The 26,237-nt window shown below is 43.7% G+C and overlaps 1 protein-coding gene and 1 long non-coding RNA gene across 2 annotated transcripts; one reads left to right on the top strand and one right to left on the bottom strand.

Annotated features, from left to right (window-relative positions):
* Positions 1-1,365: 1,365 nt before the first annotated feature.
* LOC120017624 (sphingolipid delta(4)-desaturase DES1-like) lies at positions 1,366-25,740 on the top strand. Its single transcript, XM_038960508.1, has 3 exons — positions 1,366-1,593; positions 21,888-22,630; positions 23,591-25,740. The coding sequence occupies exons 1-3, from the start codon at positions 1,512-1,514 to the stop codon at positions 23,735-23,737; spliced, it is 972 nt and encodes a 323-aa protein (XP_038816436.1). The 5' UTR covers positions 1,366-1,511; the 3' UTR covers positions 23,738-25,740.
* LOC120017625 lies at positions 8,666-11,272 on the bottom strand. Its single transcript, XR_005472130.1, has 4 exons — positions 9,468-11,272; positions 9,140-9,333; positions 8,870-8,983; positions 8,666-8,717 (listed from the first exon to the last, which is right to left on the bottom strand). It is a non-coding gene; the product is annotated as an uncharacterized LOC120017625 (long non-coding RNA).
* Positions 25,741-26,237: the final 497 nt, after the last annotated feature.

Below are 26,237 nucleotides of genomic sequence, written 5' to 3'. Positions count from 1 at the left end.
ACACACAAGGTATCTATTGACTGGCAGCAGAAATTTACTACAGGCTGTGGTGAACCCATTACCATATCTTCACTAGAATCACTTGTTTTCTCAATTATTTTAATTGCCTCCGCATAGGAGATTCGATTGGTCGCTCTAACTTTTGCCCCCTCAATCTCCTTCACCCTGACAGAGTACTCCAGGAACTCAGGATCATGATCCCCACCGCAATTGCTATACACCGTTCTTCATTATACTCCGTCTATGTGCGCATACTTGAAACATCGCCAAATCCTTTACAGTTCTTACACTGCAGTGGTTTTGGAAAGAAAGCTCTTAAAGCGTATCTTACATAACCAAGCTTCACATACATAGTTAGATGCCTTTTCAAGCACCAACCACACCAGGAATTCTCTTCAGGTATTCAACCTGAACATCCGTCGTCACCCCTGAGATGACCCCTTTGAAGGGTGCTCTACTCCCAAGTTCAAAGCAAGAAACTTCTGTTGTCAGGAATATTTTGAGGACAACTGCAATCTTCCTCTGTTCTTCAAAAATGTAATGAATCAAAATAATACCACTCTGACCGAATCCACTTTTCCCAGCGCATACTTAACCATTTTCGGCACCTCAAAAAGGTTTCCCACATTTGCTTCAACAAACGCATCCCAACAAGAAGTAATTCATTATCATTCATAGATGTATCCTCTGCTTTCTTTTTTTGTTTCAGTTTTTGACACTGCTGTTGTCCATTCAGAACATTCATCTTAATTCAAACTCTTCTTCTGTGGCTTTTACGGCAGACTACAACCACAAAATGTGCATTACTGCCACCAACTGGACTGGGTTGAAAAAAAGGTAAAAATAACAATCTAACTTAATCCACCTAAAATAAAACAATAAACACCATATTGACAAAACCAAAACCCCAAAGTATTCCTTCAAATCTCCATATCTCCCTTCTCAGGCTATATGACTTCAGAGGGTGGTACGGCTTGTGACAATACTCCATGCAACTCCTCCGCAGAGAAGTATTTCAGTCCCAGGAACCGTTCTGCCGCATCCACAATGATATCTATTTTCATGGAATTCAAACTCACATCTACTACAGTCACCAACGCTCTAGACAACATGAAAACAGCCTAACCACCTATGCTAGGGCGAGTAAAATGGTCAGAGTGAGGTGTTCTTTCATTTGTATCTGGAAGTAACTAGCCAACTTTGGCCAGTTAGCTTGCTTGACTACCGTTGTTGTGAGGTCAGAACGCTCGGATCAACCCTACTCATCGACCAGAGCTTCCAACGTGTGCTCTGAGCGCACTATGTGAGAGAATCAGCGAATCAGCATCCAAAACGTTTGTTTGTGACGCAGATCGGGATAGGCGAACTCTATTTCAATCAGATCCTGCGTTGACACCAGGCAGGGTGGCTTGAGTCCGTTAGGTAACCGAGAAGTTGGAGTCAAGTTGATACTTTTAGCTAGTAATATAAATGTTTTGAGATTCATTACCTGTTACTTAAACCAAAGAAAGATGGGGAACCGTGTCCCTCGTGAGGATTACGAATGGGTTTATACAGATCAGCCACACGCAGACAGGAGGAAAGACATTTTGGGTGAGTGTTTTCCTTTCTCCTCATAGACCGCAATAGAAGCTAACATTAGCTTGTCAGTTTGTATTGCTGGTCATGAATTATTTCGCTTGTTAGCTATAAGTGTTCCTCTTGTCTTTCATCAAAGCTGGCTGCTAACTAGCTAAAGTTGGCTAGCTAACTAACTATAATCCCCTTTCAGATATGCTATGTAACTAGCAGTTGCTCACTGCAGCCATGGATGAATATATAATTATCCAGCTAATGATAGATAGCTAAATAATATATAACTATAATAATATATGCCATTTAACAGACACTTTTATCCAAAGCGACTTAGTCGTGCGTGCATACATTTTTCGTATGGGTGGCTGCCCAGTTACCTTGTGAGGCAGGCAGGGAGAGGGGAGTTGGATAGCATCTGATCTAATTGCAACCATTGCTGTTGTTACCTACACTATCCGTCATCTAGCTAGCTAGCCAGACCAATTATTATGTAAAACGATTCTACAGGAACCCCTCTTTATACTTCTATCGTCCATTATAAAGGTATGACTCCAGTACATAGGCGGGAGGCGGGGGCGCTCCAGTACAGTAGATGGCCGTAATGCAGCATAACATTGGATGCCAACCACTGATAAATCAAATCAAATGTTATTTGTCACATACACATGGTTAGCAGATGTTAATGCGAGTGTAGCGAAATGCTTGTGCTTCTAGTTCCGACAATGCAGTAATAACCAACGAGTAATCTAACCTAACAATTTCACAACAACTACCTTATACACACAAGTGTAAAGGGATGAAGAATATGTACATAAAGATGTATGAATGAGTGATGGTACAGAACGGCATAGGCAAGATGCAGTAGATGGTATAGAGTACAGTATATACATATGAAATGAGTAATGTAGGGTATGTAAACATTATATTAAGTGGCATTGTTTAAAGTGGCTAGTGATCCATTTTTTACATACATTTTTCCATTATTAAAGTGGCTAGAGTTGAGTCGGTATGTTGGCAGCAGCCACTCAATGTTAGTGGTGGCTGTTTAACAGTCTGATGGCCTTGAGATAGAAGCTGTTTTTCAGTCTCTCGGTTCCTGCTTTGATGCACCTGTACTGACCTCGCCTTCTGGATGATAGCGGGGTGAACAGGCAGTGGCTCGGGTGGTTGTTGTCCTTGATGATCTTTATGGCCTTCCTGGGACATTGGGTGGTGTAGGTGTCCTGGAGGGCAGGTAGTTTGCCCCCGGTGATGCGTTGTGCAGACCTCACTACCCTCTGGAGAGCCTTACGGTTGTGGGCGGAGCAGTTGCCGTACCAGGCGGTGATACAGCCTGACAGGATGCTCTCGATTGTGCATCTGTAAAAGTTTGTGAGTGCTTTTGGTGACAAGCCGAATTTCTTCAGCCTCCTGAGGTTGACGAGGCGCTGCTGTGCCTTCTTCACCATGCTGTCTGTGTGGGTGGACCAATTCAGTTTGTCTGTGATGTGTACGCAGAGGAACATAAAACTTACTACCCTCTCCACTACTGTCCCGTTGATGTGGATAGGGGGGTGCTCCCTCTGCTGTTTCCTGAAGTCTACGATCATCCTTTGTTTTGTTGACGTGGAGTGTGAGGTTATTTTCCTGACACCACACTCCGAGGGCCCTCACCTCCTCCCTGTAGGTCGTCTCGTCGTTGTTGGTAATCAAGCCTACCACTGTAGTGCCATCTGCAAACTTGATGATTGAGTTGGAGGCGTGCATGGCCACGCAGTCGTGGGTGAACAGGGAGTACAGGAGAGGGCTCAGAAAGCACCCTTGTGGGGCCCCAGTGTTGAGAATCAGCGGGGTGGAGATGTTGTTACCTACCCTCACCACCTGGGGGCCGCCCGTCAGGAAGTCCAGTACCTGGTTGCACAGGGCGGGGTCGAGACCCAGGGTCTTGAGCTTGATGACGAGTTTGGAGGGTACTATGGTGTTAAATGCTGAGCTGTAGTCGATGAACAGCATTCTCACATAGGTATTCCTCTTGTCCAGGTGGGTTAGGGCAGTGCTGTTGCGATTGCGTCGTCTGTGGACCTATTGGGGCGGTAAGCAAATTGGAGTGGGTCTAGGGTGTCAGGTAGGGTGAAGGTGATATGGTCCTTGACTAGTCTCTCAAAGCACTTCATGATGACGGAAGTGAGTGCTACGGGGTGGTAGTCGTTTAGCTCAGTTACCTTAGCTTTCTTGGGAACAGGAACAATGGTGGCCCTCTTGAAGCATGTGGGAACAGCAGACTGGGATAAGGGGTGATTGAATATGTCCGTAAACACACCAGCCAGCTGGTCTGCGCATGCTCTGAGGACGTGGCTGGGGATGCCGTCTGGGCCTGCAGCCTTGCGAGGGTTAACACGTTTAAATGTTTTACTCACGTCGGCTGCAGTGAAGGAGAGTCCGCAGGTTTTGGCAGCGGGCCGTGTCAGTGGCACTGTATTGTCCTCAAAGCGAGCAAAGAAGTTGTTTAGTCTGTCTGGGAGCAAGACATCCTGGTCTGCGACGGGGCTGGTTTTCTTTTTGTAATCCGTGATTGACTGTAGACCCTGCCACATCACATACCTCTTGTGTCTGAGCCGTTGAATTGCGACTCTACTTTGTCTCTATACTGACGCTTAGCTTGTTTGATTGCCTTGCGGAGGGAATAGCTACATTGTTTGTATTCAGGTCATGTTTCCGGTCACCTTGCCCTGGTTAAAAGCAGTGGTTCGCGCTTATAGTTTCGCGCGAATGCTGCCATCAATCCACAGTTTCTGGTTTGGGAATGTTTTAATTGTTGCTGTGGGTACGACATTGCTGATGCACTTGCTAATAAACTCGCTCACTGAATCGCCGTATTCATCAATGTTGTTGTTTGACGCAATGCGGAACATATCCCAATCCACGTGATCGAAGCAATCTTGAAGCGTGGAATCAGATTGGTCGGACCAGCGTTGAACAGACCTGAGCGCGGGAGCTTCCCGTTTTAGTCTCTGTCTATAGGCAGGGAGCAACAAAATGGAGTCGTGGTCAGCTTTTCCGATAAACCTCACAAGAAGAGGGGGGTGGGGAACAACGTTAGCTAGCTATAGCTAGTACACACCGGGGTAGAGCGTCCTTCGCTCCCACTGGTCGGGCACTGGTTTCCCGCCTGTCAAGCACGGTTTTCTGCGGTACACAGTGGGTGGGAGGCGGGGGCGAAGTACACTCTACCTCAGTGTGTACTAGCTAGCAATGGGCGACCGGTAGACGGCGTCCTTGCAAGTGGTTTCATATTATGACAGAGATGAAAATATCCTTTAGAAAGGGGGAGGATCTAATGACGCAATAACAAACATGGGTTGTTAATATGACTAGGATTGTGTCTTTGGCTGCTGGATAATGAAAGAAAGTTGAGTACATGAGAGATACTGGTTTCAATGGCATATGAGGAAGTGTTTATAAAATAATCCCCTTAACATTCCTATGGTCGGAACATGTCCAATAAATTGACAATGATGACATTTCTGTTTATGGTTAAATAGTTTCAAAGGTTGGTGTCGTTGCAGTGCGCAACAGGCAATGGCCCTTCTCTCCTTTCTGAACGAACAGTGCCTCAAGTACAGTGACTTTTTCCACATTTTGTTATGTTACAGCCTTATTCTAAAATGTATTAAATTGTTTTTTTCAGTCTCATCTACACACAATACCCCATAATGACAAAGCGAAAACAGGGTTAGACATTTTTGCAAAAATGTCAAACAGATACCTTATTACATAAGTAACCAGGCCTTAATGAAACTCATACGTAATCATTTTTTTCTGCGGAAACACTGACGTGTGTAATATCCTAATTCAGCACGAGTTGAAAGTTTAGGATTGAAAAATGGTGATGAGGATAATGTTTGAAAATAATTGTTACATCTGAAAAGTTAGTGACCACGAGATGGAAAGCACCGTGCCAAAGTTTGACTGCTTCGCTAACGATTTGTTCTTTAACTACGATTTTAGTTTTTTCTGAGTGACTCGTTCATTTCAGTCATTCCTTTTGACCTGCTGGTTTCGTGGAAATATTCAGTCAATAATATTTCTCAAATACTGGAGCTTGTGAGTTCAAATAGACTTTATTACAAAGTAACAGAAGTCGAGCTGGTTCATGAAGCAACTCCCTTTCCAGCCTTGGCAAACACTTTTTATACAGGTTTCATCCTTACGTCACACACACATAGTAACTCCTCTTTATGATAATGATTCATCCCTTCTGGCATTTAGCCACCATTATCTTTTTGCCTTGCACTAATTTTAGCTTGGTTTCCCATTAGGGCTTAGAAACATTATGCCATAGCAATGGTACAAAAATAAACAGACATGCCCACTCCCAAGACAGGTGCATGTCTAATGGTGCCTAATGACCTAGACACACATAGAGTGCACTTATTTTACTCTAAGATGTCACACATGTACTGGAAAATTGCCAATATATCCCTCTGGGGCTCGTTTTATTGTGCTATTCACTTTATTAAAACCACTCTCTTTCGCTTGTTCTTAGATTTCTCCCTACAGGTCCAGGGCTGAATCTTCCTAACAGTCTGTTAAGCCCTGAATGATTTGACCACACCCTATTCCCTCCTATTTATATCCACGTTATTTTTCTTTCTCTGATTATTGTACTCGGTCTATTGGTTTTTGCCCCTGTCTCTAGGTTTTTATAATCGTTATCTCCTTTTGAGTATATTCTTAAAAATAAATAAACAGACATCCCCACTCCCAAGACAGGTGCATGGCTAATGGTGCCTAATGACCTAGACACACATATAGAGTGCACTTATTTTACTCTAAGATGTCCCACATGTGCTGGAAAATTCCCAGGCATTCTGCAGAGTTCGACATCTTCATGGTTGTGACTTATTTTTTTGAATGTGGGACAAAGGGGAAATAAAAGTATTATCTGAGTTTTCGCACCCACCTACCGGAGTCGTCCTTGCTTGCTAGCAGGAGCGACACCGATATTCCGTGTCCTTCGCTCTCACCTGCCGAACACCTGTCCAGAACTGCGGGGAAAACGGTGCCCGACAGGCAGGGCAAAAGAGAATTATATACCGGTCGCACCTGCCTCCCGCTAGCACACCAGGCAGGAGGCTGCGACACTGTGCTAGCTTGCTAGATAGCACACGGTGTCGCTCCCGCCTCCAGTGTACCGGAAAAAAACGTGCCCAACAGGCGGGGGCGGAGGAAACTGTCTACCGGTCCTCCCCGTCTCAAGCTAGCACAGCAGACAGGACCTAGGGCGACGCCAAAGATTTTTTATAAAGAACCCAAGGTAGACCAGAGCCTGTCATTTTCAATGGGAGCAAATTAATCATAGTGTGTAGAGTAAGCAAGAGGTGTGCAGAGCCAAGCTCAAGCTAGTGAGATCTGATTGGCACGTTCTAGCATTTATTTGCATATTTCTGTTAGAGCACGCCTACTCTGAAGTGTGAATGTACAATTTGCCCTTGCACACCTAAAAAATTTACATAACTTTGGCAAAGGGTAAAGTCTACAAAATGCACTCCACTGTTTTTTACAGATTCTAGTTTTGGAAACAAAGGTGTATGGAGATCAAATGTTTAATCGATGAGAAAATTTGCAGAATGTCGACCAACATCCATTTCGCACCAGCCTTCTCCCACTGCTGGCCACATCTCATTTCCATATTTGGTAGTGAGTGGAAACGCCAACCGGATACTACAAATGTATTCATCCAGTGAAATATCTGGCACATTGTTCGGTCTGTGTTGACACTTTGTACTACAGTGGTTCCTCCTTTTTAAAGTTGCGAGCATACACTGTGGGGCTTAGAGGTACCCAGCGTCACGGCTTCATTGCTCCAGACCACCACAAGGGGGAGTTATGCATTTGGGTCCCAAGGTTTTTATATGACCAATCATAGCGAGTGGTTCCAATGACGAATTTGACGCGAGCCACCTGTCCCTGGTGGCTTTATTCAACAAAGATGGCTGACAAAACATTACTGGGGAAGCAAATGTAAGTAATTATGTCATAACGAGTCAAGCTAAAAATGTACAATTGAGAGGAATATGTTCGTTAATGTAGAGACAAACGATTGTGCATATTTTTTTGTTAAAGTTAATTTGCGAAAACTTGCTAAATCGCAATTAACTGACTAGCTAATATTAGCCAGCTAGCTGGTGTTATGACATGAGTACAGTACGACATTGTAATTCGTGTTTAATGTTTTAGGGACTCCTGAGAACCAGCAAACCAGGCTGTCGTCTTGGGAAACAGTGGATGTAGAGAATCTAGCTAGCTAAAGCATTTACTGCAAATTGAATGTACAATTGTGTAAGCTTACCTTGCAATGCAGCTGAAGTAACATAGCTAGCTAACTATTTACTTGCTTATTGTGTAGTGGAGGATAAAAATAACTGTATGGCTGTGTAGCTAGCTACAGTATGTAGCCGATCTGTGTAAAACGTTAGGTTCTGAACTAATATTCATACCAATCTATGATCCTCAGCTATCATAGTTGTTGTATTAACTTCAAGTCTGAATGGCGTTAATGAGATCCCCACATTGTAGCCTGTACATTGAATATATTCACTGATCATGTACTCTTCCTTGGCAAATAAAGGTGTGGTTCAGGTAGGAATCTCTTGAGACATTCTTTTTCAGTCATATCCAATAGCAGGTGTATCAAACTCCATTCTTTGAATGATGCTGTCTGCATGTACACTTCAAAAAACTATGCATATCTAACTCCCTTCATCTGCATTAATCTGAGGACACAGGATAGTATTTCAATGAGATACTTAATTTCAACCAGTGGTGAATGTGAAACGCTTTATTGAAATAAGTTAATTATCCAGGTGTTATAAATAGACGTTCAATCTGTACTTCAATGCACATATGGTGTGCATTATAAAATGTAGATGAAAGATCAGGTGGGGAGAGAGGTGTAGAAGACGGAAAGAGGTACGAACAGAGGCAGACAGCATATGATTAATGAATTACAGTGCTACCCGAATATTCTCTCAGTTCATCACAATTAGTGTCTCTATCGGTGTCTCCTAACCAGCCTTGTGCCCCCAGTTGGACCGAAGGTTATCTTAAGAGCGGGTGAGGTGGCTGATGGGACTGGCTTCCTCTCTCACATCAAAACATACCTGCAGACGAGAGGCAGATGGATAGAGAGGATGATTTAAGCCTTTTCTTTTATTCTAAAATGGTCAGTCATCAGGAGGTGAAATGCAAAACTGACCTTGGATCATTAACTATGAGACTACTACATCTATATCTGTTTTTCAATGTAAAGCACCTCTTTTAATAATCTTCCTGTTGACTTGACCTCTCACCAATGATCATGCTGTGCCCTCTGTGTCAGTCAGCCAGTTCAGGTGTGGGAGGGGTTCACCGACACAGCTGATATAACCTAGAGGGTTTAGGGAGAAGGGGGAGAGGGATGAAGTAAGTGTGTGTGTGGTCTCACTTGGTGTCCACACTAAGTGGTTACAGAGTACTTTATGCTGAAAAAACAGACACATGCAGACAAACAATAGAAGATAATGTCATTATTAGACATATTTACCACTTGAAGCTTGATGATGACTTGATCATTTGAATCAGCTGTGTAGTGCTAAGGCAAAAACAATGTGCACAGGTGTTTGGAGCATTCCGATATGCCACAGCTGGTGAGGTGTCAGGTTTGCCTCTGTACTTAAAGGGTGATTATTCTAACTCTGCGAAATGCTGCAGATCTGCCCGCAGACGAGGTAGGAACACCTATCCCACATAGAAGAAGTGGATAGAATTCGACAGGTCAAGGTATCCTTCTTCCTCCAAACTGTGCATGTGAGACAGGTTCCATGTACAACAAGACAGGAAGAGAGAAAAATAACACCAAACAGTTTAATTACCTCTTATGGACACTTTTCCCAGCAATAATGCTTCCACGGCCTGTTCCTCAGACAGTGAACATCTGGCAATATCTACATTTGACCCCTTGATCATCTCGCACTCTGAAAGTAAAGAAAATAGCTTATTTTTTTGTAGATATGACCGTTCAATCTAAAGCAGCAGATGTCATTTTCAGGATACGTCAATACAGCAGAGAAAGCTTAACACCAGACTGGTATTGTGGTTGTTCATTAGGTGATGGGGAAATATGCAATATGTATACAAAATAATATACTTACCAGTTGTATCTTAAAAAAGCATTGGAATTAAAAGTGAAATGTTTAACCTATTAACCTGCTTCATTATTTATGTATTACCAGTTGAATAACAACTCCAGTTTCATACATCATTGAAAATTCTAGGAATAAAAAAAGTTAACTTTTTAGATTTGATGGAGACATTATACATCTTAGTACCTTATCAATTTATGATTTGTATCAATGTGGACGAGAGACGGGTGCAGGAACAGAGTATTTTTGCCGAGCAATGTAACGAAGCTGGATCATTCTGGCAATGATACCTGCACCATCTACACGCTGCAAAGACTCTTCGCCATTGTACACAATGGCCCATTGCTCTGAGACTTCCTTTGACCATTCTAAAGCCCGCATGGGGCATCCTTGCCTTAATGGCGCTGACTTTCTTGTATAACTCATCTGACATATCAGAATAGCATTCCCTGACAGACATATTGTGTTCTTTCATCCTTCTGTAAACAAAGCTAACCGTTACACTGTCATGAAATATGATTATGTATCGACTATGAAACAAATAGGACATGGCCTGCTTATGAGTTGCCATGAAAGAAAGTTAGATTAATTCAACTGAAAATGGTGAGAACAGGCGTTCGTAGCTAAATGCTTTTGGTTAGCTTGAGAATAATAATTGCATGATTTATCATTCTACGGTATGTATGTATGTATGTAATATAGTACAATGTTATGAACCGACATTGAATCGTAGGACCTATGTAAAAGTTGGACGGAAGAATGCCCAGTGCTGCTTACCTGAGTGCTGCTTACCTCATCGCACAGTCCTTCTTCGTAGGTGTCCGCTATGACTTCCTTTTTGTCAGGAAGAAAGGCTGAACAGTATTGGTTGTAGCCAAACTGACACTCAAAAAATGGCCAAAATGGAGGGTGGTTGATAGCAAAATTAAATTTGAGTTTTGTTTTCAAATAAATTGGGGAATAAAATGCATAAAGTTTTGCACTCTATTACAAAATATTTGATTGCAAAACATTTGTTTTACTTTGAAGACTCATTTTTGCTTTCAGAACAATTATTTTTGATTGAAAATAAAGTTTTGCTCAACAAAAAGACATCCATTTGTTGCAAGTTGGGGAAGGAGGCTAATAGCTGAACAATAGACTATTCAACCTTTACTAAAGAATAGCCTAATAGCTGAGCTAGGTGTGGAAAAAACCCTGTCCTATCACAGACCAGATTTGCCTTAACGACCAAAGGGGAGTTAGAGCACTGATTTATGATTTTGGGTCCCAATACACTACTGTCTCTAACTGACAGTGAATGGGCAATATAAACCAAATAATAAACTGATAATTGTGCACGACTTCAAATGAAGCGAGCAGTTTTCAAACCCTCAACCTTCTTGCCTGAAGTCCGGCGTGCTATTGACAGTGCACCAAAAGCATGCTCAAGCCGCAGAGTCGAAAGAGCGCGTCCTCGTGGTAGCTTGCTACTCAATGTAATAAAGTAATGACTTTACAAATAAGTTACCTTACATGTTATGTTGGCTGACAATTTGTTAGCTACGCTGTCCTTACGAACCACATAGCTAACATACCAGGACATACTGCTGTAATGATATGCTATCTACCTAACGTTAGTATTTATACATCAAACTTGAGCCTATAGTTAATATACTGTATCTTAACTACCTAACGTTTGACTGTCATTCTTAGCTTTAGCTAAATGGTATAGTCGGAGTGCGTTCTCAATGGACATTCGGGTGCTTTCGTAAATTCGCTCTGGCTATCTACTCTGATTTCAGAGCACTCTCGTCTGAGTGTACCAGAGCGCAGAATAATTAATTTACGAGCGCTGAATATGCCCGGTGTCAGTAAACGTCGTCAAAAAAGCATAATTAAATTGTTTCCAGCAGCACAGTTAGTCACCAACGCTTTGGTTAACACAAACTGCCTAATCAGCTCTGCTAGGGCGAGTAGAATGGTCAGAGTGGTCTCATTTGTGTCTGGAAGTAGCTAGCAAGCTAGCCAACGTTTGCTTGGGTGCTTGACTGCCTCGGCCCGAAAGTCCAATGTGCGCTCCGGGAGTAAAACGGTCTGAATTTAACCGAGGGTTTTGTGTTTTTCATGGATTAAAAACACCATAATATTAATTAAGCAAGTACCAGTCAAAAGTTTGGACACCTACTCATTCCAGGATCTTTCTATATTTTTACTATTTTCTACATAGTTGTGATGTCTTCACTATTATTCTACAATGAAATAACACACATGGAATTAGTTACGAACTCATTCTTATTTACAAGGACAGCCTACTCCTTCCTCCCCGTTGGGGGATTGAACCCCGGTCTCCCGCGTGTCTGCAATATGGAAGACTATCAAATGCTTCTCAAAGATACCATCTGGTGGTCAAACTTGCAATAACTGGAAAAAATGGCTGAGAATTAAATGACGTGCCACAGAATGCTGCGGCAGCACGCAAGGTGTGCCACAGTATGACGCAACTTTTCGAGGAGGAACCACTGTAGCTAGTTTGATAGTTCGCGTCACTGTGTGCTAGCATTCGGTCTCGCCCCTGCCTCCCGCCCCTGCCTCCCGCCTGCTGTGTACCAGAGTTCTACTTAGGACTAGCCAGCTAAGCTAGCACACAGTGTCCTTCGCTCCTGCCTGCCGAACACCTGCCGTCGTTAACAGACTTGCAGGAAACATGAGCCCGACGGGCGGGGGCAAAAGGCACTATTTACCGGTGTACAGCTAGCTAGCTACCTGTCACCGCTTCTTCTGTGGGGCTTATGGGCGGCTGGCATCCACCGTTATTGTGCATTAATGCCACCTATTGTACTGGAGCTCACCCGCCTGGAAGTATAAGGAGGGGTTCCTGCAGATGCAGGAATGCCCACATGCAGGAACGCCCAAATTGCGGGTCGCAATTGCCCCCTTCTCGGCTCGGCGGCTCCAGTGAGACATGCTCCGACCAACAACTGTCTGTTATATATGCACAAAGGAAAGTAGATCACGCTGCAGGCAGCATAGAGGAGAACAATGTGTTTAGAACTGATCATTCATTGTAAGAATGAATGCTATAAATTGAATGTTATAATGGACACAGCATTGTAGAACCAAAACATACACAAATCGTTTGGGGGGGATACAGATCACAAACGATATTGTGCTTATCACCCTCACGGCAGTCGAGCAATGCATTCCGCCAAGAGTTGTGCACGATCTAGTCCGGTTGCGGCCACACCTAGACCTCGTTTCAAATGCATCAAGAAATAATTTTATTTGTATGCCTAGCAATCAACACGTTTACAAGCATCAGTCACAAAATGACAGCTCCAGAATCATGACTCTTTCAAGTTTTCAGTTTATTGGTCGCCGGTAGAGGATCCTGCATGCTCTGGACATTGAGTACCACAGTATGAGTCATAATTAGAGGTCGACCGATTAATCGGAATGGGCGATTTAATTAGGGCAGATTTCAAGTTTTCATAACAATCGGTAATCGCCATTTTTGGACACCAATCATGGCCGATTACATTGCACTCCACGAGGAGACTGCGTGGCAGGCTGACTACCTGTTATGCGAGTGCAGCAAGGAGCCACGGTAAGGTGCTAGCTAGCATTAAACGTATCTTATAAGAAACAAATCTTAACATAATCACTAGTTAACTACACATGGTTGATGATATTACTAGTTTATCTAGCTTGTCCTGCGTTGCATATAATCAATGCGATGCCTGTTAATTTATCATTGAATCACAGGCTACTTCGCCAAACGGGGGATTTTTTTTTAACAAGCGCGTTCACGAAAAAAGCACTGTCGTTGCACTAATGTGTACCTAACCATAAACATCAACGCCTTTCTTAAAATTAATACACAAGTATATATTTTTAAACCTGCATATTTAGTTAATATTGCCTGCTAACATGAATTTATTTTAACTAGGGAAATTGTGTCACTTCTCTTGCGTTCATTGCACGCAGAGTCAGGGTATATGCAACAGTTTGGGCACCCTGGCTCGTTGCGAACTAATTTGCCAGAATTTTACGTAATTATGACATAACATTGAAGGTTGTGCAATGTAATTTAGATTTATGGATGCCACCCATTAGATAAAATACGGAACACTTTCCCCACCCTGTGAAGTTCATCATAACTTATTTCAGCAGTAGCCTGATAAACTGCATGCTTTCCCAAGTCATAGTGGAAGGACCACACACCATATCATCACGTGACTCTGAAGTTTACTTCAATATGATGGTTATTATATAAATATTTGCGCATAAGCATTTACACCACTCTTTCTCGCTAACCTGTTCACCTGACCACTTCTTGGGAATTCACAATTCCTCTGGGGAGAGAGAATCTGCGAGAAATCTGAGTAGTCTCCAAGACAAAACAGAGCCACCTTTGCAAAATATTTACCAAAAGGCTATTTCTGACAGTTCCCGGGAAACCGAGTTTCGTTTTCACTTCTGGAGTAATTATTATAAAGTCGGCTTTACCTGTTCACCTGACCAGATCTGGGAATTCACAATTCCTCCGGGGAGAGAGAATGTGTGAGAAATCTGAGGAGTCTCCAAGACAAAACAGAGCCACCTTTACAAAATATTTACCTTAGGGCTATTTCTGCCAGTGCTGGGAAACAGTTTCATTTTCACTTCTAGGAAATCATACTGTGCTTTTATTCATATTTCAAGAGTGCTTAGGTTTGTATTGTTGTATTACCTACTGAGAAGGCGAAGCCATAAGGATTGCAGTTAATATAGGGGACAACAACACTGATAAACCCTAAAATACATCACCAGACTGCAATACTAGCCAGTATCCACCCCGTCTCAACAGTAATAACTAGCAGTGTCCCTCTGTGCCTCCTGGTGCTGCTGTACAGTCGTGGCCAAAAGTTTTGAGAATGACACAAATATTAATTTTCACAGTCTGTTGCCAGTTTGGATGATGGCAATTTGCATATACTCCAGAATGTTATGAAGAGTGATCAGATGAATTGCAATTAATTGTAAAGTCCCTCTTTGCCATGCAAATTAACTGAATCCCCAAAAAACATTTCCACTGCATTTCAGCCCTGCCACAAAAGGAGCAGCTGACATCATGTCAGTGATTCTCTTGTTAACACAGGTGTGAGTGTTGACGAGGACAAGGCTGGAGATCACTCTGTCATGCTGATTGAGTTCGAATAACAGAATGGAAGCTTCAAAAGGAGGGTGGTGCTTGTAATCATTGTTCTTCCCCTGTCAACCATGGTTACCTGGAAGGAAACGCGTGCCGTCATCATTGCTTTGCACAAAGAGGGCTTCACAGGCAAGGATATTGCTGCCAGTAAGATTGCACCTAAATCAACCATTTATCAGATCATTAAAAACTTCAAGGAGAGCGGTTCAATTGTTGTGAAGAAGGCTTCAGGGTGCCCAAGAAAGTCCAGCAAGCGCCAGGACCGTCTCCTAAAGTTGATTCAGCTGCGGGATCGGGGCACCACCAGTACAGAGCTTGCTCAGGAATGGCAGCAGGCAGGTGTGAGTGCATCTGCACGCACAGCACAGTGAGGCGAAGACTTTTGGAGGATGGCCTGGTGTCAAGAAGGGCAGCAAAGAAGCCACTTCTCTCCAGGAAAAACATCAGTGACAGACTGATATTCTGCCAAAGGTACAGGGATTGGACTGCTGAGGACTGGGGTAAAGTCATTTTCTCTGATGAATCCCCTTTCCGATTGTTTGGTGCATCCGGAAAAAAGCTTGTCCGGAGAAGACAAGGTGAACGCTACCATCAGTCCTGTGTCATGCCAACAGTAAAGCATCCTGAGACCATTCATGTGTGGGGTTGCTTCTCAGCCAAGGGAGTGGGCTCACTCACAATTTTGCCTAAGAACACAGCCATGAATAAAGAATGGTACCAACACATCCTCCGAAAGCAACTTCTCCCAACCGTCCAGGAACAGTTTGGTGACGAACAATGCCTTTTCCAGCATGATGGAGCATCTTGCCATAAGGCAAAAGTGATAACTAAATGGCTCGGGGAACAAAACATTGATATTTTGGGTCCATGGCCAGGAAACTCCCCAGACCTTAATCCCATTGAGAACTTGTGGTCAATCCTCAAGAGGCGGGTGGACAAACAAAAATCTCAAAATTCTGACAAATTGATTATGCAAGAATGGGCTGCCATCAGTCAGGATGTGGCCCAGAAGTTAATTGACAGCATGCCAGGGCGGATTGCAGAGGTCTTGAAAAAGAAGGGTCAACACTGCAAATATTGACTCTTTGCATCAACTTCATGTAATTGTCAATAAAAGCCTTTGACACTTATGAAATGCTTGTAATTATACTTCAATATTCCATAGTAACATCTGACAAAAATATCTAAAGACACTGAAGCAGCAAACTTTGGAAATTTATATTTGTGTCATTCTCAAAACCTTTGTCCACGACTACTACCATAGCTTACAAATTATTCAGACAGGATACTATTCCTTTGTCACTAACCAGGTTTCCATCCAAACTTTTAATGCGAGGGATGTACATGTTGGATAGAAAAATGTCACGACAGGCCTGATGGAAACAGCTCATTTGTCGGTAAACTTCCCAAATGTCGACAAAACAAAATACGCTATAAAAGGTGGGCTTTTTGTCTGTAAAATTAATTAAGCCGACTTTATAATAATTACTCCAGACATCACTCCAAAATCTAACTATTGATTTGATCACTCAACAAAGTGATAAGTTGTGCAATTGGATGGGAGTGCTGGACTATTGTCAGCTAGCCACCTTCCACCTGATTTATTTTTTTCCTCTGTCAGCCTTTATCATCCTTATATTTTAGTAGCACTGATGAAAGTAACCAAAGTGTGTTACGCTGTGATAGGAGAGAAAGCCAACAACTTCAATTGTTGAGAGTGATTTGGTTATAACAGTGCCTTGATAAACCACCCACTCCCATGGTTAGAAAGGTGAATGGTCATTAGTCAAGAAGCAGTCAGTGAGTAGCAGGCTAAACAGTCTGTCCACATGAGTCCTGTCTGTCCACACATCCATTACAAGTAACACAGTAAACTCAAGGTCAACATGGCCTGGTTTTCACTTTCTAGCTTATAGCCTAGTTTAATAAATCCCTGTGATTTTTAATATAAGCCTACACACACAAAATAATCAACTTCTGCCCACTGCAGGTGCTACTAACACTTTAACAAACATTTAAAGTATACCACTACACGCTGGTAATGTTGTATGGGACCCAGCAATTGTGAGTGGATCAGGCTATATCACCATGTGCATTGTTACAATTGACTGTTCCACCTACCTGATAAAGGTTTTCCTATTCCTTTGTACACCCCCATGTTTGTGTGTCCAAATTTTTATTTATTTATTATTTCTCCCCAATTTCGATCTTGTCTCATTGCTGCACCTCCCCCAATGGGCTCGGGAGGTGAAGGGCGAGTCATGCATCCTCCGAAACATGACCCGCCAACACCCGCTCGCTTAACCTGGAAGCCAGCCGCACCAATGTGTCGGCGGAAACACCATTCAACTGACGACCGAGGTCAGCCTGCAGGCACCCGGCCCGCCACAAGGAGTCGCCAGAGCGCGATGAGCCAAGTAAAGCCCCCCCCCCCCCCCCCGGGCCTATGTCATTTGAAGCTCAATTAGCCCGCTTAATGTAGTTGGCAATAATTACGCTAGGCCTACAGTGACTTACAAGACTTTGATACTAGCAGAGAGGCATTTAATTATTTTGATACTGTGTGATAACTTTGATCATGCTGTAGGCCAAACCATCTCCTTTGATTTTGTCACTCATTGGCTGGACCCTAGTGGACCTAGGCGTAACCTGAAACATTTACATTTACATTTACATTTAAGTCATTTAGCAGACGCTCTTATCCAGAGCGACTTACAAATTGGTGCATTCACCTTATGATATCCAGTGGAACAACCACTTTACAATAGTGCATCTAACTCTTTTAAGGGGGGGGAGGGGGGGGTTAGAAGGATTACTTTATCCTATCCTAGGTATTCCTTAAAGAGGTGGGGTTTCAGGTGTCTCCGGAAGGTGGTGATTGACTCCGCTGACCTGGCGTCGTGAGGGAGTTTGTTCCACCATTGGGGTGCCAGAGCAGCGAACAGTTTTGACTGGGCTGAGCGGGAACTGTACTTCCTCAGAGGTAGGGAGGCGAGCAGGCCAGAGGTGGATGAACGCAGTGCCCTTGTTTGGGTGTAGGGCCTGATCAGAGCCTGAAGGTACGGAGGTGCCGTTCCCCTCACAGCTCCGTAGGCAAGCACCATGGTCTTGTAGCGGATGCGAGCTTCAACTGGAAGCCAGTGGAGAGAGCGGAGGAGCGGGGTGACGTGAGAGAACTTGGGAAAGTTGAACACCAGACGGGCTGCGGCGTTCTGGATGAGTTGTAGGGGTTTAATGGCACAGGCAGGGAGCCCAGCCAACAGCGAGTTGCAGTAATCCAGACGGGAGATGACAAGTGCCTGGATTAGGACCTGCGCCGCTTCCTGCGTGAGGCAGGGTCGTACTCTGCGAATGTTGTAGAGCATGAACCTACAGGAACGGGTCACCGCCTTGATGTTAGTTGAGAACGACAGGGTGTTGTCCAGGATCACGCCAAGGTTCTTAGCACTCTGGGAGGAGGACACAATGGAGTTGTCAACCGTGATGGCGAGATCATGGAACGGGCAGTCCTTCCCCGGGAGGAAGAGCAGCTCCGTCTTGCCGAGGTTCAGCTTGAGGTGGTGATCCGTCATCCACACTGATATGTCTGCCAGACATGCAGAGATGCGATTCACCACCTGGTTATCAGAGGGGGGAAAGGAGAAGATTAATTGTGTGTCGTCTGCATAGCAATGATAGGAGAGACCATGTGAGGATATGACAGAGCCAAGTGACTTGGTGTATAGCAAGAATAGGAGAGGGCCTAGAACAGAGCCCTGGGGGACACCAGTGGTGAGAGCACGTGGTGCGGAGACAGATTCTCGCCACGCCACCTGGTAGGAGCGACCTGTCAGGTAGGACGCAATCCAAGCGTGGACCTTGCCGGAGATGCCCAGCTCGGAGAGGGTGGAGAGGAGGATCTGATGGTTCACAGTATCAAAGGCAGCCGATAGGTCTAGAAGGATGAGAGCAGAGGAGAGAGAGTTAGCTTTAGCAGTGCGGAGCGCCTCCGTGACACAGAGAAGAGCAGTCTCAGTTGAATGACTAGTCTTGAAACCTGACTGATTTGGATCAAGAAGGTCATTCTGAGAGAGATAGCAGGAGAGCTGGCCAAGGACGGCACGTTCAAGAGTTTTGGAGAGAAAAGAAAGAAGGGATACTGGTCTGTAGTTATTGACATCAGAGGGATCGAGTGTAGGTTTTTTCAGAAGGGGTGCAACTCTCGCTCTCTTGAAGACGGAAGGGACGTAGCCAGCGGTCAAGGATGAGTTGATGAGCGAGGTGAGGTAAGGGAGAAGGTCTCCGGAAATGGTCTGGAGAAGAGAGGAGGGGATAGGGTCAAGCGGGCAGGTTGTTGGGCGGCTGGCCGTCACAAGACGCGAGATTTCATCTGGAGAGAGAGGGGAGAAAGAGGTCAAAGCACAGGGTAGGGCAGTGTGAGCAGAACCAGCGGTGTCGTTTGACTTAGCAAACGAGGATCGGATGTCGTCGACCTTCTTTTCAAAATGGTTGACGAAGTCATCCGCAGAGAGGGAGGAGGGGGGAGGAGGGGGAGGAGGATTCAGGAGGGAGGAGAAGGTGGCAAAGAGCTTCCTAGGGTTAGAGGCAGATGCTTGGAATTTAGAGTGGTAGAAATTGGCTTTAGCAGCAGAGACAGAAGAGGAGAATGTAGAGAGGAGGGAGTGAAAGGATGCCAGGTCCGCAGGGAGGCGAGTTTTCCTCCATTTCCGCTCGGCTGCCCGGAGCCCTGTTCTGTGAGCTCGCAATGAGTCGTCGAGCCACGGAGCAGGAGGGGAGGACCGAGCCGGCCTGGAGGATAGGGGACATAGAGAGTCAAAGGATGCAGAAAGGGAGGAGAGGAGGGTTGAGGAGGCAGAATCAGGAGATAGGTTGGAGAAGGTTTGAGCAGAGGGAAGAGATGATAGGATGGAAGAGGAGAGAGTAGCGGGGGAGAGAGAGCGAAGGTTGGGACGGCGCGATACCATCCGAGTAGGGGCAGTGTGGGAAGTGTTGGATGAGAGCGAGAGGGAAAAGGATACAAGGTAGTGGTCGGAGACTTGGAGGGGAGTTGCAATGAGATTAGTGGAAGAACAGCATCTAGTAAAGATGAGGTCAAGCGTATTGCCTGCCTTGTGAGTAGGGGGGGAAGGTGAGAGGGTGAGGTCAAAAGAGGAGAGGAGTGGAAAGAAGGAGGCAGAGAGGAATGAGTCAAAGGTAGACGTGGGGAGATTAAAGTCACCCAGAACTGTGAGAGGTGAGCCATCCTCAGGAAAGGAACTTATCAGGGCGTCAAGCTCATTGATGAACTCTCCAAGGGAACCTGGAGGGCGATAAATGATAAGGATGTTAAGCTTGAAAGGGCTGGTAACTGTGACAGCATGGAATTCAAAGGAGGCGATAGACAGATGGGTCAGGGGAGAAAGAGAAAATGTCCACTTGGGAGAGATGAGGATCCCAGTGCCACCACCCCGCTGACCAGAAGCTCTCGGGGTGTGCGAGAACACGTGGGCAGACGAGGAGAGAGCAGTAGGAGTAGCAGTGTTATCATTGGTAATCCATGTTTCCGTCAGTGCCAAGAAGTCGAGGGACTGGAGGGAAGCATAGGCTGAGATGAACTCTGCCTTGTTGGCCGCAGATCGGCAGTTCCAGAGGCTGCCTGAGACCTGGAACTCCACGTGGGTCGTGCGCGCTGGTACCACCAGGTTAGAGTAGCAGCGGCCACGCGGTGTGAAGCGTTTGTATGGTCTATGCAGAGAGGAGAGAACAGGGATAGACAGACACATAGTTGACAGGCTACAGAAGAGGCTACGCTAATGCAAAGGAGATTGGAATGACAAGTGGACTACACGTCTCGAATGTTCAGAAAGTTTAAGCTTACGTTGCAAAAAATCTTATTGACTAAAATGATATAGTACTGCTGGCTGGTGAAATAGGCTAGCTAGCAGTGGCTGCGTTGTTGACTTTGTTTGAAAGTGTAGCTGGCTAGGTAACCTCGACAATTACTCTAGACTACACAATTATCTTGGATACAAAGACGGCTATGTAGCCAGCTAAGATCAAACAAATCAAACTGTTGTACTGTAATGAAATGAAATGTAATACTACCTGTGGAGCGAAGCGGAATGCAACTACTCGCTCCAACCCGGAAGTGCGTATCATAGAGGGAGAGGCAATAGAAGTGTTGTTTCTTGTATTATTGTCTTTTGTGTCTTTAGAGGACTGCTTCACCTTAATGTCCCCTTTCCCTTTTCTTCTGTCCTTATTTTGTCCCACTTTGTCCCTTCTTTGTCCCTTCTTCTCTTCTGCCAACTAGACACTCCTTGTTAGCTAGCTAGCTTCTTCCAGGAATGTCCCTAGCAACTGCCTAGCAACAGGTAAACAACTTAGCTAGCTAAGAAACCACCCTTTGTGCACATTAGGTTACTTTTTAGTCCGGTGAGATTTAAGATAAGTTCTCAAGGTGACATGACATTGTCACAAAATGTAAATTGTGACTTGCAGACTGCTTTATTTGCAAATGTGGATTTGGTAAGCTTATTTGCATTGCCCTTATTCTTTAAAAGTACATGAATCATTGTGGTCTCTCGTCCTGCTGTGGCTGCCAGTCAAATAAGATACCAGTATAATTTAGTGCTGTTTTGAATGGCAATTGCCAGACTATTACTGCAGGCACGTTTTTATCAATGGTGTTTGTGGTTGACTTTTTGGTACCTCTGGGCCTGTCCTGACTGAGCTTTTTAAGGGGCCATTTGACAGAAGTAGCAACGATGCAAAACTGTAGGGCTTGAGGGCTTGCAAACGGTTACAAATGGTAGGAAATGGCTGATAACTTTAAATTGTTACATTCATAATATAAAGACTATGAATTAGAATGACATGACGTAAGGAGTTGTGTGTCAGTTTGTTTTTGATTAGTGCTTTGTCAAATAGGTAGGCTAAGTTAAAAAAATAAATAAAAAAAAATTAACCAAAATGGTATTCTTTCTCTTCTCTAACAGCAAAGTACCCAGAAATAAAGACCCTAATGGGGCCTGATCCCAGGCTGAAGTGGATTGTTTGCATGATGGTACTCATCCAGTTTTTAGCATTCTATCTGGTCAAAGACCTAGACTGGAAATGGGTCTTGTTCTGGACTTATGCCTTTGGCAGCTGTATCAACCACTCCATGACCCTGGCCATCCATGAGATCTCCCACAACACAGCGTTTGGCAACAGCAGGGCCATGTGGAACCGCTGGTTTGCCATGTTTGCCAACCTGCCCATCGGGCTGCCGTATTCTGCCTCCTTTAAGCGCTACCACCTGGACCACCATCGCTACCTGGGAGGAGATGGCGTGGACGTGGACATCCCCACTGAATTTGAGGGCTGGTTCTTCTGCACACGCTTCCGTAAGTTTGTCTGGATCATCCTTCAGCCTCTGTTCTACGCCATCCGCCCTCTCTGCATCAACCCCAAGCCCATCACCAGGCTGGAGGTGGCCAATGTGGCTGTGCAGCTGTCCTTCAATGTGGCCCTCTACTGGCTGTGTGGAGCCAAGCCTGTGGTCTACATGATGGCAGGTTCCTTGCTGGGAATGGGCTTGCACCCCATCTCTGGACACTTCATTGCTGAGCACTACATGTTCCTCAAGGGCCATGAGACGTACTCATACTATGGCTCCCTCAACCTGCTCACCTTCAACGTGGGCTACCACAACGAGCACCACGACTTCCCCAGCATCCCAGGACGTAGGCTACCTCTGGTACGGTATAGGTGTTGAAAACATTGGGGCTCTATGGAGAGGAAAGACATGTTATCGAACCAATTTTACCATTCTAACTGTTAAATAAACAATAGGCAATTGGTATTTGGGGGCAGGGGCAGTAGTTGTAATTGTCTTAGTGACAGTTCCATAGCTCCTTTACTGTAATGAAGTGCTTAGTAATTAACTTTTATTTGTATACAGCTTACTTTTGCAGCCAGAAGTGCTTGTCATGATGAAACAGGTTAAGTAATAAAAAATAAGGACATCCGTAAAACAACCATATTCCTCCAAATATGTTTAGACGGACTGTTCCAACGTCTAGGCTCAGCAGAAAAGCATTTGACTTCACCAGACCCAGGGAGACTTTAACCTCTAGCTCTATTTCATTGCACATTCTATGTTTGGAGATGTAAATGATTTAAAAGATTCCCATTGTACAAAGAACGTCTAGCCTATATGTTGGTTTGTGGGGAAAACTGTTGCATTGAGTATTCTTCTGATTCAGGACGCTGCAATTTTGCTTTGATTGGAACTTAGAGAAACACTTTGACGATGCAATATGCATAAATCGCTCCACCATTTCCTTGTATTCTAATAGTTAATTTAATTAATTTAATTTCAGTTTGTGACAAAACAAGCAGTCATTGTGTAGAGAATCACTGTACCATCTAAAACATTGAAATATATTTTATATAACAACAAATATTGTATTTTCAGCTGTTTAAAGCTGCTGTACGAAACCGAAAGTTTAAGATGCAAAAACGAAAATTAAGAATGGGCAGCATAGAAATAGCACAGACAGAACAAATTTACCTAATTTAGACTTGCTTTCATTGAGAATGACAGCTCCAGAACTCAATTTATGTGGATTTGGTCTAGTCGACCCAAAAAGTTACATATTGCAGCTTTATGCTGAAGACACTTGTAGCAAACTGTTTGTTTTCTCCCTTCACCTAGGTGAAGAAAATCGCATCGGAGTACTACGATGACCTGCCCCAGTACACATCATGGGTGAAGGTCCTGTATGACTTCATTATGGACGACCAGCTCAGCCCCTACTCTCGTGTGAAGAGGAGGCTAAAGGGAGATGTCAAGCTGGAGTAAATCCTTCCCCTCCCTCTCCCGTACTCTAACAAAAAAAACTGAAGTAAATTGACATCAGCCCCAATTAACCACCAAGACTTAACAGCTTTTGCATATTAATAGACATTTGAACAGAATGTGTAGAGAATGTCTGTGGACAGTATGTGTGACATGTTGTTTCCCCCTCAGGAACAACTGAAATGGGTGATGGAACATGGTTATATATTCTTCTCTGGCAGAATTACAACCATTATTGCTTGCATTCCAATTAGTCCTTATTACACAAGATTGTCATTTCTCCTATTTGTTTTTTCTGAAAAGCCCATTAATTGCAGTTGTTAGTCATTTTAGAAACCTGTATTAAGGATGATGGCAAGTCTGAATATTTTTCTAGTCACAAATGTTTATTATGAATATATATGAAGAATTTAACTCTGGATTACTTAGGAGTTCAGCATCAGTTGCTGAATGTGTTGAATGTTTGAGATCCTGTTTTTATAGTTTATTTTATGATCAGTTTTATTTCATCTCTTTGAAAGCGGTTGTGTAGCAATATACAACCATATCTTATTGTGAAAAGGTTTTATTGGAAAGGGTGGAGGATACTCTTGCACCAGTTAGGAGATCAGGCCACCTAAACAGTTTTTTGCTGCTTTGAGGGGGTGAGAAGCCTAGTTTATCACTTCTCTTACGTGTCTACTGAGGCGAGTTGCAAATTCATTCGTAAAATTTTGAGTTCTGTCCTTGTAGACTACTACACTTACCATATGACAGTGTGTGTAGAATAAACATATTGGCTAAATTTGAGCTTATTTTAGCTCTTTTAGATCCGAGTGCCATTTTGTATTGTGCTTGCCAACACCTCTGTTCAATAGCTGATTGTCTGAATCAGTTATTGCTCCAATTTTACATCTAGTTTGACACAATGGGGAGAAAGAATGGCATTAGCTCAAACATTGTCACTCGTTTTGTTTAATTTATGTTTGCACTTTTATTGAAAGACAATGTGGCCTTAAAATGTGTAAATTACTATAATGCAGATGCTGCGTTCATATCTTGCCAGATGGTGGAAATCCAAAAGGACTAGCCTATAGCTTATGTATGCTCCAAACACCAACTTGTCAGGACTTAGTGTGAGGGTTCTCCTTTTATAAAAACTCAAAATGCACATCTAAAATCTACTGAATGTTATAGCAAATTTTGTTTTTAGACAATGAGTCTTTCAACAATCACTATTCTGACAGTCTCTTATGGAAACCCAATCAAAGGCCAAATTAATTGAAACCAAATATAGATAAGAGTAACTCTTAAGACTCTCCTTTGTTCCATGTACTGTATGATTAATGTTGTTACAATTCCACTAGATTCTGAAAGTCTTGATTATTTCCGTAACATTTGCAATGACGTAAGTAGCCTCATTTGAGAGAAAGACAAAATAGCTTATTTTTAAGATGATGATTGACCTCAAGAACTGGGCCACACCCTTAGTCATTGAGTTTGAAAGCCTCTCAAATATGTCACTTTAAAGTAGCTACCACTGAGGGAGAGAAAGCCAATTGGTGTATCACATAGCCAAACCATGATGTGGATAGATCTTGTCCAAAGTGGATTGGAAACTTGCTGACATTGGTGCTGAATCACAAATTGACCCTTATACTCTCCATGTAGACCTGGAATGGTAATAGTTCCATCTTGCCCTCTGATAGGCGTGGAGGGAGATTGGCCATATCGAATAGACCTACACTTATCCAATCTATTACAATGTACCTAGGGTTGATTTGCGATTCAGGGGGCCTCTGAAACAAGGTAGAGGGGTTGTTGGTTACATCTACGTCAGTATTAAACATAAGCTGAACTCATGCTAAGGGTGAAAGAATTCTAGAAAGAGTAGTGTTTATATTCTCAATTCAAACATTTTAATTTGGAATATTCTGCAGCAAGAGTCATGATTCCATACTCATTGTGTAACACCTGATTTTTGCATAACTGCATCCAATATGGTTTTATTAAACGAATTGACCTTGTTTTGTCTCATCCTTTTTGATGGTTAACCATAAGGTCCTGTCATAAAATGGAATAGCAGGTCAGATCTATTGGGTATAGGCTAGAGCTGTACTGGTAATTGCATTAAGGCTGGGGTTGGGTAGGTTACTTTTTTGTAATCTGTTAGTTACCTGTCATGTGTAATCATTAATGTAACAGATTACCCAAACTAACAATCTGATTACATTCAGTTACTTTTAGACTACTTTAAGGCATTAGAAGACAAAAAGTCCTCGCCAGGGTCTTGGCCTGACTGCAGTTCGGCGTCATAACTGAGACACGGATGAATCCCAGTTTCAACTGTACAGGGCAGATGGCGGACCGCATGTATGGCATTGTGTGGACAAGTGGTTTGCTGTTGTGAACAGTGCCCCATGGTATGGGCAGGCATAAGCTACGGACAATGAACACACATGCTTTTTATCAATGGAAATTTGAATGCAGAGATACCTTGACGAGATCCTGAGGCCCATTGTCA

Source organism: Salvelinus namaycush, chromosome 22, assembly GCF_016432855.1.
Source record: "Salvelinus namaycush isolate Seneca chromosome 22, SaNama_1.0, whole genome shotgun sequence".
Classification (NCBI taxonomy): Eukaryota; Metazoa; Chordata; class Actinopteri; order Salmoniformes; family Salmonidae; genus Salvelinus; species Salvelinus namaycush.
This window is presented reverse-complemented; position numbering and strand designations above follow the sequence as displayed.